The sequence below is a fragment of the Tarenaya hassleriana genome, unplaced genomic scaffold (assembly GCF_000463585.1).
Source record: "Tarenaya hassleriana unplaced genomic scaffold, ASM46358v1 Cleome6, whole genome shotgun sequence".
Lineage (NCBI taxonomy): Eukaryota > Viridiplantae > Streptophyta > Magnoliopsida > Brassicales > Cleomaceae > Tarenaya > Tarenaya hassleriana.
In genome coordinates, this window is record NW_010968505.1 from 875,832 (window position 1) to 889,755 (window position 13,924).

At 41.2% G+C, this 13,924-nt stretch overlaps 3 protein-coding genes across 5 annotated transcripts in view; 2 read left to right on the plus strand and 1 right to left on the minus strand.

The window, feature by feature from the left end:
• LOC104799669 (4-coumarate--CoA ligase-like 9) overlaps positions 1-1,847 on the plus strand; it is a 3,107-nt gene extending 1,260 nt beyond the window's left edge. Inside the window, exons 2-7 of the mRNA XM_010522309.1 lie at positions 3-290; positions 393-582; positions 803-948; positions 1,028-1,095; positions 1,201-1,303; positions 1,451-1,847. Of these exons, the coding sequence (XP_010520611.1) occupies positions 3-290; positions 393-582; positions 803-948; positions 1,028-1,095; positions 1,201-1,303; positions 1,451-1,576 (921 nt within the window). The 3' untranslated portion in view covers positions 1,577-1,847. The remainder of the gene's footprint in view (positions 1-2; positions 291-392; positions 583-802; positions 949-1,027; positions 1,096-1,200; positions 1,304-1,450) is intronic.
• Positions 1,848-3,031: 1,184 nt separating this feature from the next.
• LOC104798953 (transcription factor GTE10) lies at positions 3,032-9,336 on the plus strand. 3 transcript variants are annotated; one of them, XM_010521219.2, is made up of 11 exons: positions 3,032-3,281; positions 3,383-4,970; positions 5,061-5,109; positions 5,232-5,390; positions 6,938-7,008; positions 7,150-7,219; positions 7,302-7,382; positions 7,462-7,577; positions 7,674-7,740; positions 7,819-7,949; positions 8,030-9,336. In XM_010521219.2, exons 2-11 carry the CDS (start codon positions 3,738-3,740, stop codon positions 8,834-8,836), a joined length of 2,784 nt encoding a protein of 927 aa, XP_010519521.1. In that variant the 5' UTR covers positions 3,032-3,281; positions 3,383-3,737; the 3' UTR covers positions 8,837-9,336. The 3 variants fall into 3 exon arrangements, with proteins under 3 accessions (XP_010519521.1, XP_010519520.1, XP_010519522.1); XM_010521218.2 differs by having other exon boundaries at positions 3,032-4,970; XM_010521220.2 differs by lacking the exons at positions 6,938-7,008; positions 7,150-7,219; positions 7,302-7,382; ... (2 more) ...; positions 7,819-7,949; positions 8,030-9,336 and having other exon boundaries at positions 3,032-4,970; positions 5,232-5,529.
• A 107-nt stretch (positions 9,337-9,443) lies between these two features.
• LOC104798952 (protein PLASTID TRANSCRIPTIONALLY ACTIVE 10) lies at positions 9,444-13,567 on the minus strand. The gene is made up of 12 exons (XM_010521217.1): positions 12,762-13,567; positions 12,276-12,335; positions 12,158-12,187; positions 12,004-12,077; positions 11,582-11,663; positions 11,422-11,495; positions 11,223-11,289; positions 11,042-11,134; positions 10,720-10,896; positions 10,588-10,638; positions 10,149-10,300; positions 9,444-10,053 (listed from the first exon to the last, which is right to left on the minus strand). Exons 1-12 carry the CDS (start codon positions 13,497-13,499, stop codon positions 9,621-9,623), a joined length of 2,031 nt encoding a protein of 676 aa, XP_010519519.1. The 5' UTR covers positions 13,500-13,567; the 3' UTR covers positions 9,444-9,620.
• Positions 13,568-13,924: the final 357 nt, after the last annotated feature.

Below are 13,924 nucleotides of genomic sequence, written 5' to 3' on the forward strand. Positions count from 1 at the left end.
CGCTCTTCCACGTGTTCGGGTTCGCGATGTTGGTCCGAGCCATGTCGCTGGGAGATACGCTGGTTCTTCTGGAGAGATTCGACTTCGAGGCGATGCTGAAAGCGGTGGAGAAGTACAAGGTCACAGGAATGTCGGTGTCTCCGCCGCTGATCGTGGCGTTGATCAAATCGGAGCTGACGAAGAAGTACGATATCCGGTCGTTGCGGTCGCTCGGATGCGGCGGAGCTCCGCTGGGTAAGGACGTCGCCGAGAAGTTCAAGGAGAAGTTCCCCGACGTCGAGATTATTCAGGTGAGATGAGACAATTACATCACTTGTTGTCTGAATTCAAAGGACTTTTAGATTTGATTTAGAGTTTTGCATCAATGGCGTTTATACAATATCTTGTCATAGGGGTACGGCTTGACAGAGAGCTCGGGACCAGCGTCATCAACGTTCGGACCAGAGGAGACAGTGAGATACGGCTCAGTTGGTCGTATTTCAGAAAATCTCGAAGGAAAGATCGTCGATCCGGTTACCGGAAAAGCCTTACCGCCTAACCAGAAAGGCGAGCTCTGGCTTCGTGGCCCCATTGTCATGAAAGGTAACAATGGCTCTCGCCTCCACGGCTAATGTTCTCAATATCCCTCCCTTCGTATACATATCAAATCATGCATTACGTACACCATTAGAAAGATAATTCAATATCTATGAATGTTTCATAGACACCGATTCTGAAAACGAGTAAGAAAGTCATGACCAAAACAAAAAGAAACCCCATTTGAACCCGATACTTGGTGAATTCTGAATAAGCTAAAGCGCAGGTTATGCGGGAGACGAGAAGGCAACCGAGGAAACTATAGATCGAGAAGGCTGGTTAAAGACGGGAGATCTCTGTTACTTTGATTCCGAGGGTTTTCTTTACATTGTTGATCGGTTAAAAGAATTGATCAAATACAAGGCATATCAGGTAAAACTTCTAATAAGATTTGGGCCGAGATATTCTTTTTTTTTTTCAATTCTTGATATGGATGGATATGAAATCATAGGTTCCACCTGTGGAGTTGGAGCAGATCCTTCAATCTCACCCGGAAGTTGTTGATGCAGCCGTCGTTCCGTGAGTATACCTTTTCGACCAAAAAACCTTTCCCGTTCTTGAAATTTTCGTTAGGTTTCCGTTGAAATGTGATTGGATTTCGTTTACAAAATTTGATCGGTTCAGGTATCCAGACGAGGATGCAGGCGAGATTCCAATGGCCTTTATAGTACGAAAACCGGGAAGCAACATCTCCGAGGAACAAATCATCGAGTTCGTGGCCAGACAAGTATGTTCTGTTAGATAGATTCGTCTGCCTCTCTTGAATCTGTTATTTGGTACAATTGCATTGGGTTCGCATCAAACCGGATTTGAGTCGGTTCGGTATGGCTACGGGTTTAGATATTGATGTTGGATTCCCTTGTGTTATGTGTAGGTTGCTCCGTATAAGAAGATTCGTCGAGTTGCGTTCACAAACGCGATTCCGAAGAATCCTGCAGGTAAGATTTTGAGGAGGGAGTTGACGAAACTTGCCGTGGCTGGTAATTCGTCAAAGCTGTGAGAAAACCGGCCGGTTTGCATTCGATCGTGCCGGTTTTTATATGCAATTTTCCGGTTTAATTGAATCATCGTTCTCTCCGAGTCTTCGAAGGCAGTTGTATTATTCGAAAAAAAAAAGGCCAATAATACATTTCTTGTATTTGTTTAGTATCATTCCGAATCTCATAATGGTTAACATATATTTATTTATTCCAAATCTATTTGAGGGATTGTTATCATATATGCAGGGACAAATGTATAATATATATTGGGCCGATGTACATTCATGTTTATGCCTATGTCTGTGTGCATATAATACAATTGCGGGTTTTGATATGTAGTGTACAACCAAAGTGGCCTAAATTGGGGTTCAATTACTAATATGATATATATATATATATATATATATATATATGAACTTACATTTTTAAAACCATATTTGCGTGTACGCGTAGATGTATTATATAATAGTGACCTGTACATAATTAAATTTAAAATTGCAAATGTGATATCTCCATCAAAGAAATTATATATGTTTTGAATGTCTAAAGTTGAATGAAAGTAGTTTTTTGGGTTTTTAAAAGTTTTTAAAAAAATTGACAATTAAGATTTTATAAATTTGATTTTAAAAAAATTTGAAAAACTATTTTAATGAATTATAAACTAACAAAAAAATTATATTTTTTATATTTACAAATATTACAAAAATAAAAAACCAAAAACACTCAAAATAAAAACTATTCTTCTATTTAGGATTATATGAAAATGCCCATAACATTAACAGCCCAATAGTTTCATTAACGCTTAATTTTTTTTTTTGTAATTGATTAACGCTTAATTTGAAATATAAGTCGGCGTTTTTTTATAAAAATTAACCCAAGATGGGATTCGAAAAAGACACGTTATTTTTTATTAGACCATTCTTTTTAACTCTGTGGCGACTATTTTTGGGACATATTATTACTAATAAACGTTATAAATATGGTTAAATCAATTGTAGGAATAATAACCGCGGCCAAACATAATTGTGCCTAGATAAAGCACGTGTTATCGAGACGCGAGTAGCAAGGCGCGTCAAGTGGCGGTGAAAAGTCAAATAATGGAGATAAAGTCGGTGGCCATTGATTTACCACGCTCCTGTCCCTCTTCTGACACGTGTCAAGGTTTGTCTGAATCCATGAGCAGCCAATCAACGCGAGTTATGCATTTCATACTCGGGCGAGTGAGGTCTCCATAGATTTTCTCCATTACGTGTTTTTTAATTGGATTCTTCTAGATAAGGGTCCAGATCTACGCACTAGTGATGGACTCTCATCAGCCGTCAGATCTAATCTCAACGGTGTATATATAACCGATATTCCTAGCCGTCGATCTGGCTGGACTTAATGGACGGACGGGATTCGATTAATGGCGGCGGCAGATCAGCGGTTCGGACCTATAAGTAGAGGAGCAAACTCGTTGCATCGTTGCGCACATTTCTCTCTCTCCTCTCTCTCTTCTGTGATACAAGGTTATGATATTTCGAATTTTCGAGGTTGAAATCGCCGGATCTAGGTTTTCGGACCGTTTATCGCGTCGCAGAGTCTAGGGTTTTTGTAGGGTTTGTTTTTTGATTTTCCCTAATCTCCGGTTGAGGTGGCTATTCCCGGTCGCGGTTTTCTCTCGTCTCTTGGGTGTCTCGCGAGGGAAGGAAATAAGAGCTTTAGGTCGATTCCGATTCTGAGTTTGTAAGTGCTCGTAATTCATCAGATTCGGTTATTGGATCAATTGGATAATTGCGTTTCGTGATTGTGTTCGGGGGAACTGGTTCTTGGCGTGACGATAACAGGGGATCTTGGAGAAGATTGGGCGGGAAATTGGGAACCGTCGAGGGTTTACTTGCCGAGATTAATGTAGTGGGTGTTCTTTCGTCTTTTAATCTGGGCATTGAAGAAGAAGAGGCTCTTCCATCTTGATGTCATCAAGTATTCTTCAATCGGAAGCATATTTGTTCGAAGCTTCATACCATTTTCTACTAGGGTTTGAGAGTAATCGAGTAAGGAATTTGCGAGTATTTTGAGGAGGGACATAAATTTTTCAGAAAGCGCATGGACTGCTGATGCTTAGATTGAAATTTGGAACTCTGATGCGAAAATAAAGTCGATGGTTCAAGTTGATATGCGTAGGCACCTGAAGTTTGGCTTATGGCACCGGCTATTCCTGTGAATTTCCTGGGACAAAAGGAACCAAAGAAGTTTTTGGCTTTAGAAACGATGGGTAAAGCACGGAAGTACTCTAAAGGGCAATCTCCGCGTTTTGTTCCTGACTACCGGCACGCTGTTGAGAACACGGTGGAATCTGAAGGGTTTGGTTACACAGGTGGAATGGACACGGAGATGACCCTTTCTGACGATTCCTGTGCACAAAAAAGGAAACACATTAGCTTGAATGGGGATGGCCGTGGTGTTCCAAAGGAAGTTGTGCCTTTGTCGAAGTTGTCGAGGTTTGAGAGAAAGGATTTAATTTGCAAGTTGAAGATCGACCTTGAACGGGTTCAGGACCTTCACAGGAAGCTTGCATCTATGAATTCAGATGTTGTTCTGGTGTCCCCTCGTAGTGATATCCATAGTTGCAGTGATGGACCCAGGAGGCTTCTGCCAGAAAGATCTGGGAGATCTGTTGGCAAAAAACGTGGTGCTTTGCGTACTAATATGCCGCGGTCAAAGAAAGGTCCATCTGGGCGTTCTCAATCTGTCTCAACAAGTTTTTCACTTGCTCAGGTGATGAAGCAATGTGAGGCACTACTCAAAAGTTTAATTTCACATCAGTACGGATGGCCATTTCATGTTCCTGTTGATCCAGTGCAGTTGAAAATTCCAGACTATTTTACCATTATTAAACGGCCAATGGATTTTGGAACGATAAAAACCAAACTGTGCAAAGGTGAATACTCTAGTCCTTTGGACTTTGTGGCTGATGTACGTCTTACCCTTTCAAATTCCATGACTTACAATCCACCTGGAAATGAATACCATTTCATGGCTCAGGCTCTCAGTAAGTATTTTGAAACAAGATGGAAAAGTATAGAGAAAAAAATTCCCATGGTTGAACCATCTATCCCGCCCTTAAATGGCACTGCTTCAGCTGCTGTGATCCAAAGCAAGTTGAAAATGGAGCCTGCTAATCTGGTCATGACAGATGAAGACAAGAAAAAATTAAGAAGAGAACTGGAGGCTTTAGAAGAAGATATTCCAGAAAATATTGCTGATTTCCTTAGACAACAGAGCGCCAGTGCTGGTCAAAGTGGCGAAGAAGAGATCGAGATTGATATCGATGACCTCTCTGATGAAATCTTGTTCAAGCTGCGGGGCCTTTTGGATGACTATATGACAGAAAAAAAGAAATCCCAGGAAAAAAGCGAATTATGTGAAATGGAGGTGTAGAATCTTTATATGCCATTTTTTTCCTGATAGTTCATGCTTTAAGATGGTGCCATCTGACGTTTTTCTTGAACTTATTTTCTATAGATTGTTCATGACCTGGGATTGAGCAACTCTCCAGCGCAGCCAAGTAAAGGTAACTTCTTTCAGTGTAGCAATTCTTCTTCTTCATCATCTTCTTGATCTCAGTTTTACTGGCTTTTTGAACTTGCCATAAAAGCAATTCCCTGGGTTCTGTTGTTATATGCTTAACCGCAGGTGATGGGGTGATTGATGAGGATGTTGACATTGTCAGTGGGAATGACCCCCCTGTATCAATCTATCCTCCTCTGAAGATGGAAAAGGACGCTAGCTGTAGAAATAACGAAGGCACCTCTTCAAGTAGCTCCAGTAGTGAATCAGGCTCTTCATCTAGTGGTTCGTGTTTATGTGAACCTTCTTCTATTTCCTAAATTTGTTTCATGTTTTTTCCCCGAAAATGTTGCATATATTTGTATAAAGTTTGTGGGAAGGAATAGCTCAGCTTATAAATAACATGACCTTTCACTTCCATCTCCATATGGTGTTACTCTCTGTGCATGATTATAAGGAAAAACATGAAACAAAATTAGGAAATAGAAGAAGGTTCAGAAAAATCATGTTTAGAAATCATCTCCATATGGTGTGTGCTGTTCTATTGGTCTGCTTGGGATCGCTTGATGCTGTCACAGTTACTAGAGTGTGAACTTTAAAACTAGCTGTGACAACTGAGGTAGGTTGGGGGCGAGAGGAAAGTATTCCGTAAAAATTTTAGATTTTATGTCCTTAAACCAGTTACAGAAGAGGTTCCTTCATTGTGCTGCACCAACTTGTGCCAAACTTTTTAGGGCTTGACAGTTATGGAAATTAGGGACTGTCAAAGAATTAAAATTTAAAACCTCTTCACGCTGAAGTATTTGTGGTTTGAGCATTCATATCTGCAGCTCTGCTCTGTGAAGGCAGACGTGTGCCATGCAGGCAGGGTTCTTATTTGCAAAGTTATTGACATAGCTTTGCACTCACGTGTAACATTGACATATAGCTTTGCACTCACGTGTAACATTGACTTTCCATATGTGACCCTACTTGACGTAAATTTTACTCTTCGACATACTCTTCTGCACAATCTCCTTGCTGTTGCAAAACAAAGAGGTCAAACACTGGTTGGGGACTCTATTATTGGTCTGATTTTGCAGAATTTAGAACTTCTATATGTGTGGTAGTTTTATTAATTAGTTCAGAGATTATGGTCAGCTTGCTTTGTTTTGGTGTTAAGTTCTTCAGTTTTTATTCCCTTAGCTTCTTCCAGTGGCAACTCGTCTGGTAGTCTTTTATGTAACTTCAATTGGTCATATTTTGTTTGGAAATGTAGCGGTTCATCAGGGTCCCTGTGTTTTCTAGGAAATTATAGGCACATTAAGGACGATTGAATTCTCTCATGGATTGCATGGTGAAAAACGAAATTCTGAACTATCACCGTCATCTGATTCAGTCGGCCAACTGCCAACAATTACGCAGTCTGCATTTTTACTTTGCATAGCAGTTTGGAGTTTTTCTAAAATGTAGATGACCTATTTTATTAAGTCATCATAATGCTGTTTATTGGTTGTGATGACTTGTGATGCGTATGTTTACTACATCTGGATGAAAGTCTACACAATTTTTTGTGGTCAATCAATTTTTTTTTTGTTACAATCTAATGCATATGGTAACGGTATGATTCTCGTACACATGCCAAGATAGAGAATTCTCATTCTCTGCTGTTGTGTACTATTGTTTTCTATTGCTGGTGATATAGTGGCGAGACATTTCGCACTTAGTTGTGGTGATTTATGATAGAGGGGTCAAGTTTTTTGTGTTTTAGAATGGTGGACTGGGGTAATTTCCCCTTCTTTTTATCATAAAGAGTTTTTTTTTTATTGATTCTGCCTGTGATTATCTTTCAGATTCTGATTCTACTAGTTCTTCTGGGAGCGAACTGGATACTGTTAAAGCTTCATATCCTGCTGGTGCAAAGGTATACTATAATGGGCTAACATTTTTTGTTGAGCCTTCTTGCTTGTCATAGGTTTGCATTTTGTTTCTCTGGGACTCTTTGGGCTATTACTCAAGAAAGTGGGATTTGGTGATCCATTGCTATCTCTGTTCTTCAATTTAGGATAAAGTGGAACCAGGAGTCGCTGTTAACAGAGAGGAGAATAGTGGCAACAATGTGGAAATTGTAAATCGTGAGTTTTTCTCGTTGATTACTTAGCTTTTGCATTTGCTGGGATGGGTGTTTTGGTGAAACATTTTACTTGTTATCTGCAGATCCCCTGGATGAATCGGGTCAAGTTGAGCAGGAGCTTGACGACAAGCCGACTGCCATTGATGCAGATGGCCCTCGAGATGGTAAGAAGTGTTAGTTATGGAGGCATAATTACCGTTTATTTTGGATCATGATTTCACTTGTCTTTTATGACAATTATAGAGGAGACTGCTCCATCTGAGAGACAAATATCCCCAGAAAGGCTATATCGAGCAGCTCTGTTGAAAAACCGCTTTGCCGATACCATTCTGAAAGCTCGAGAGAAGGCCCTTGACAAGGTCAGTGTTTAGATTTTGTGCTGTATGTATGATGAAAAAGCTTGTCTTGCGGTTCTGAAAAATTTTGATTAAATCTTCCAATGAATCGAAATCCAGGGTGAAAAAGGGGATCCTGAAAAACTGAGGATTGAAAGAGAGGAATTTGAAAGGCGGCTAAGAGAAGGTTGGATTTTGAGTGCAATGATAGCATTTTATATTAAAACGTTTTGTTGTTAGTCAAAGTATTTCTCCGTTTGGTTAGAAAAAGCACGATTACAAGCTGAGGCCAAAGCTGCTGAGGAGGCTAAGAGAAAAGCTGACGCAGAAGCTGCAGCCACAGCAAGGAGAAAAAGGGAACAGGAGAGAGAAGCCGCACGTCAAGCATTACAAAATGTATAAGAAGCTTCCTCTGTGTTTTTCCACATTGTTCTAGAAGATCGTTAGTCTCCGACTATGATAAATCTCTTTTGCAGATGGAAAAGACTGTGGACATAAATGAGAACAGCCAGTTTTTGGAAGACCTTGAGATGCTTAGGGCTGTTGCCGAAGGTGACAAATTACCATGCTTCATGGAAGAGACGAGCCCCGAGTTTTCAGAAAATATGTTGGGTAGTTTCAAGATGCAAGGCAACAATAATCCATTGGAACAACTCGGACTATATATGAAAATGGATGAAGACGAGGATGAGGAAGAAGATGAACAGCCAGTTGAACAAAGCGAAGGAGAGATGCAGTCCCTTCGCCTTAACCGAGAAGATGAAGATGACCAGTCCCTTAGCGGAAGTGGAGGAGATGGCCAACCACTTAACCAAAACAAGGCTGATGAGCAGTCCCTTAACTGTGAAGGAGAAGAAGGAGATGCACAGTCCCTTAGCAGAAGTGGAGAGGATCAACCTCTTAACCAGATCAAGGCCGATGAACATCCGGTTGAACAAAACGAAGGAGATATGCAATCCCTTGCCCATAACCAAGAAGAAGAAGATGAACACTTCCTTAGCAGAAGTGAAGAGAGTCAATCACTTAACCAAAGCAAGGCTGATGAAGGGCCAGTTGAACAAAACGAAGGAGAGAGGCATTCTCATGTTCACCCCGTTAGTGGAAGTGAAGTGGGTCAACCCATTACCCAAAAGGAACGAGATGAGAAACCCCTCGACGAGAGCCAAGGAGCTGAACAAGTCCAGGACCGGAATGAAGGAGATGAGCAACTTGAGAGTAGTACACCAAAGCAAGAGAATGACGATGGTGCTGTGGACAAGGGAGAGATAGGAGGAATTGATTGATGTCATTTCCATGACCTCAAGAGTTATAAAACCACACACAACGAATAGAAAAAAAGAAAGAAAGAAATGGATTTTGGCCGATCATGAAGAACTCCGACGCAGAGATGCCAGGATGATATCGTGCATGGACCAAAAAGTGAGGAAAATAAACAAGAACGGCGGGGGGATGTGCAGAAGAAGCAATGGCCAATTTGTTGGATGGAGATGCAAATGGCAATGAAGACCAATGTCGGGAGTGTTTGGACTCGCAAGACCTGCTAATATATTGTTAGCAGATGATAGTTTGGATTGGTCGCGAAGTAACAAACAGCTCACGTGGCTGTAGACTGTCTGGTTCAGGGTATAACTGTTGCCCCGAGACCCAAAAAAAAAAAAGAGGCCTGTGGACAAGTAGTATTGGACCGTTTCACCATGAACTTGTGGTTCGGTTAATATGTAGATGCGAAACAGCAAATGTATTTGGGAGATGGGTGTGTTCTGAAAGAGGATTTGAATGGTCACAATTCGTGGCAAAATGGATCACGTCCACAAAATCTTATGCAGTTGCTGCTATTGGAATGCTAGCAACTGTTTAGCAAATAAAAATAAAACACACACACACGCGAGATTGTAGCGACAAGGAACTGATCAAGTGCACAGTCATAGAATGGACACGGCACATACTATCTGTAACATTACAGATCATGTCTTAGGCAACTGATCAAGAAATCATTTCTTTTATTGCCGAGACTTGTTGGCCATGACAAGTATACACCAAATCCTCTACACACTTGTAAACTCGGGATCAGTCTTCGAACATTCCCTCATCTGATATTCTTGAGGACTGAGTCCCATTAACAAGAGGCTGGTGCTCTGAGTAACCGATACTACTGTCATCACCCAGAATGCTATAGTCAAAATCATCGAAATCATCATCATCATCATCATCATCATCCTCTTCATGATTCAAAGTTGTTTCTTTAGACTGTGCTTTTCGTTCCAATGTCTGCTTCACTGCCTCTTCGTAAGACATTTCGTACCAGACATTGCCTTTCCCGACTATTGATTTGTTGTGGGCATCAGTCATTCTTTCTTGCTTGCTTATCTCTGAGTTCTTGGGTTCTCCCCAGTAGTCGTACCGGAATAGTGGATTCGTTGGGTCGTACTGCTCTTTCCCGAAGAAGCTGGCCGGCTTGTACCTCCCCGGTTCTTCCAATGGTAAGCCAAGTGCTTTACGACTGCCAAACCGTAAAAAGTTAATAGCATCAAACGATGAGTCAACTTGCAACTGGTCTTGACCAGACCGTTTAAGAGAATTATTTTTTTAACTTACCAGCTGATGTCTCTGAGTAAGGCTTCTCTTTCCTCAAAGGATCGGCGCCAGTGTAAGAAATCATACTCGTCCATTTCAATGTTTCGTCTTAGCTTGTGGATTTTGTAACTCTCTCCCCTTTCTTTAGCTTCCATCCGTAGTTTATTGTGGTACTGCAGAAGTTGGTAGGGAAAATCTTAAGAGTCTCTGGAATAAGGATCATACAAGGATGTGCGTCTCATGAACCAATTGCAACAAAATTAAACTTTCAGGAACTCCATTAAAAATTTGATTCTATTAGACGGACGCTAAATTGAATTTACCTCACGAAGGCACATGATCATATACATGACATGTTTATCATCTTATTGTGCGAGGCAAATGACTTGTAAATGAACATTATTCTATAGAGAGCGTTACTCTCATTATGGAGATGAAAAGTGGGTAAGGGAAATTTAACCTGACGCTCAGCCAAAGCAGCTTCCAGGTCGAGGTCCTTGACACTGGTTTTCTGGGCAGAAGAAAGAGGTTGTTATAGCATGTAACTCAGACAGGATGTGGTTAAATCAACCCACCAGAAGAAAGTTCTCACCAGTGTCACTTTTGGTAACTTAGTTTTCTTATAATAAGCTTCCCCGTATTCAACATCCTTTTCCTCATCATAGTCTTCATCATCAGATAATTCTGATAATTTTTTGCCTTTGTATTTTTCGGGATTAGCTTCATAATCATCCAAAATCATTTGTTCAGCTACATGAATCTGCCACAGCTGCAAAGCGGGAAAGAAAACATACTAAGAAGGTGCTGTACAAATACAAAACAATGACACATCAAATGCTATCTGTCCATGAAAAGATAATGACTTTTACAAATTAAACAGCTCTAACCATGAGAATGTTCCAGGAAAAACATACCTTGTCCACATAAGGGTGATCAGAGATCAGTGCCTCCTCCTCTGGCTTTGACCCTGGATCTTTCCTGGGAACAGGGGGTCGTCCACAATCTCGCTGCAAGGATGTTACATTAGAGGGGAGAGAGAAGAGACTCCGAAAGAACGGAAACATTGAATGGAATGCAAAAAAGGCTCCTACGAACCCGTAACTCATCTGGATTAGTATCTCCATCCCGATGGAATATTGGTGGAAAGTCAAATCTATTGAAGCTGGAAGCCAAAACAGAGTTAAACTAATGCATTTACATTATACAAGATAACATAATGACAGAACGAATGTAACAGTAAACTGAATATGCAATTTGGACAGAGAAGATGCTATAGAAATGTTAAATTACATACATGAGGTGATCTATATTAGGATGGACGAAGCGCAACTCTATAGGAAATCGAAACCGGTATGGATCTCTTTTTGCCTGCAAAAAATGAAACACAAGCATGAAACTTGTCCATTTATTTCCCATTTACTTGAAAAAAAAACAAGATATTTGTCTCAATGTACCGTGATCTCAACGATAACATGCATCCCAACTGTTATGAAGTGCCGTATCCAAAACCAGTCATTACCTTTTACAGGGACCCACCTGGAAACCAAGTAGCAGAAGACAAATAAGTGAGTAGAAGACTGTCATCTCGATCATATCACTACAGCCTATATGAAACTTTTTGTGTTAGGAAGACAAAATTTATCTTCCTGAAATGTTTAGTTTTGGTCCAAATCAGCAGCACGACAAGCATGTTTTCAAACAGAAGAGAGTTATACACCCTAATGGAGCGCACAACAAACATCTGACCAGGGTAACATACTCAGTTTCTTACAGAAATATTTGATTTCCAGGAGAAATCAGAAATCTCACGAGAAAAATTGGCAAAATATGGACATCATGGAAACTAAATCTAAAACGTGGCAGCACGGAAGTATACCCCTCATGAACACCTCCAATGTCAACAAATGCTCCCTGATACAGATGTAAAGTGGTAACTTTGCCTTCACAAATCTGTACAGAAACTGTGTCATTGTTCATAAACAATTATCTGATTGCCAATGAGTAAACTACAAGTGAGATGCAGAACCTACCTGTCCAGGATAGTAAAAGGGGAGTTCATACTGCACAAAGAAATAGAGCAGTCAACTTTCCACATTTGATTTGCTAGTTCATTATACTCAAAACATGAAAAAAGATTAAAATTTTTACCATCCCCTCTTTGTAATCCTTCCCCCTTTTCCTTCGACCCGGATGGTAGTCTTGGTCGTGCTGGATTAATAACAAGGAATTGATTAGAATCTTGTCCAAATTAATAAGCTAACGTGTCACATTGTTCAAAGAAACCGATTCCTCCAAAGGCTTCACATGACTTATCGCGGGGTTGCGGTCTTATCCCGAAAAGGTTATCTCAAACCAAAGTTGCAAAATTTCTATCAGCAAAAGCAACTAAACATGTTAAAAATTCACCATTATACTGAAAGGTAAACCAAAAGTTCAAATAATAGAGAGTGAACAACCAGAGAATGAAGGAAACAAATCAACCGCTGAACAAAACATGTAGTAAAACGAAATCTATATATAAACAAGGAAGTTAACCCAACATAAAACTCAAAACCCAGATGCATAACACTGTCAAGCAAAGAAAACGGATGACATGAAAAAGGTACTCTTTTGAAAAAATATCTGATCACAAACCTTATATGATTCTTCCTCCAGTATATCCTTGTTCTCTTCCACCCATTCATTGTACTGCTTCAGGAAAACCTTGTACCTCTCCAAAAACATTCCATCAACAGCATCTTCTCCTACAATCAAATCCTTCTCCACATCCTCCGCCCAAACTCTCTCAGCCATCATCTTATGAGCTTCCCTTATGAACTCAAGCTCCTTCCGGTCGACTTCCCAACCCCTAGGAGGCCAATCACGAGGCGGGATCTGCCTCACCACCACCGGCCCCGCCCACATGGTCTCCAAAGGCGGCGGTACCTCCCCCTTGATCTCGAACTGCTTCGCGTACCATTCATCCTCCGTCAAACCCATCTCCTTAATCTTCTTCATCCTGTACGAAGGCTTCAGCATCTTGAACGCCTCGATGGCCTCCGGCGACTGAAGCGGAACCTCCTCGCCTTCGTTCAGCGATTTGCGCGCGAAATCAGCTTCCGGAGTCAGAATCTCTTCCCACGGAGCCCAGCCGCGCTCGATCCAGTTGCGACGGCGAGCTTCGTCTTCGGTCTCTTTATCCTTGGGCGCAAATTTCTCGAGAAAAGTCTCGTCGACGGGGAACTCGTCGGAGCTGAAGCAACGGGAAGGCGGGAAGACAATATTCCGAGTGAGACGCCATTGAAGGTTTGGGAAGAGAGATTTAGGTTTGCAGAAGTTAGGGTTTATGGATTTGGGGAAGGAGAAGGCATGAGGGGTTTGGAGAATTTGCATGCTTCTCTCCTGGGTTTTGGGGGTTTTAGACAGTGTGGATAAGCCTCTCGTTCAAATGCTGCTGAGGGAAGGCTTATGTATTACATTTTGGTAATCTTTGAAAACAACCTCGCCATTTCACAATCCTTCTCTTTTCGTTCCCAGTAATATGGGTTCTGCCAATTAGGTCCCATTCTCTCAAACGTTATAAATAAGCCGGAGTGTCTCTGCTTCTCCGTCGCCGGGAGAGCTCCGGCAGTTCAATGCTCATCCTTCTCCCCCGCCAATGTTAATCTTGCGCCATTCGCAGTGTCATCGCCGTCTTCGCGCCTCCGCCATCCATCCTGGCACCTTCCTCCCCCACCTTGTCAGACTCTATGGTTCTCTCTATCTCTGTACTTGTGATGATTATTTTGAATTTTTGTGTTGGCTTAAGAAACAAGTTG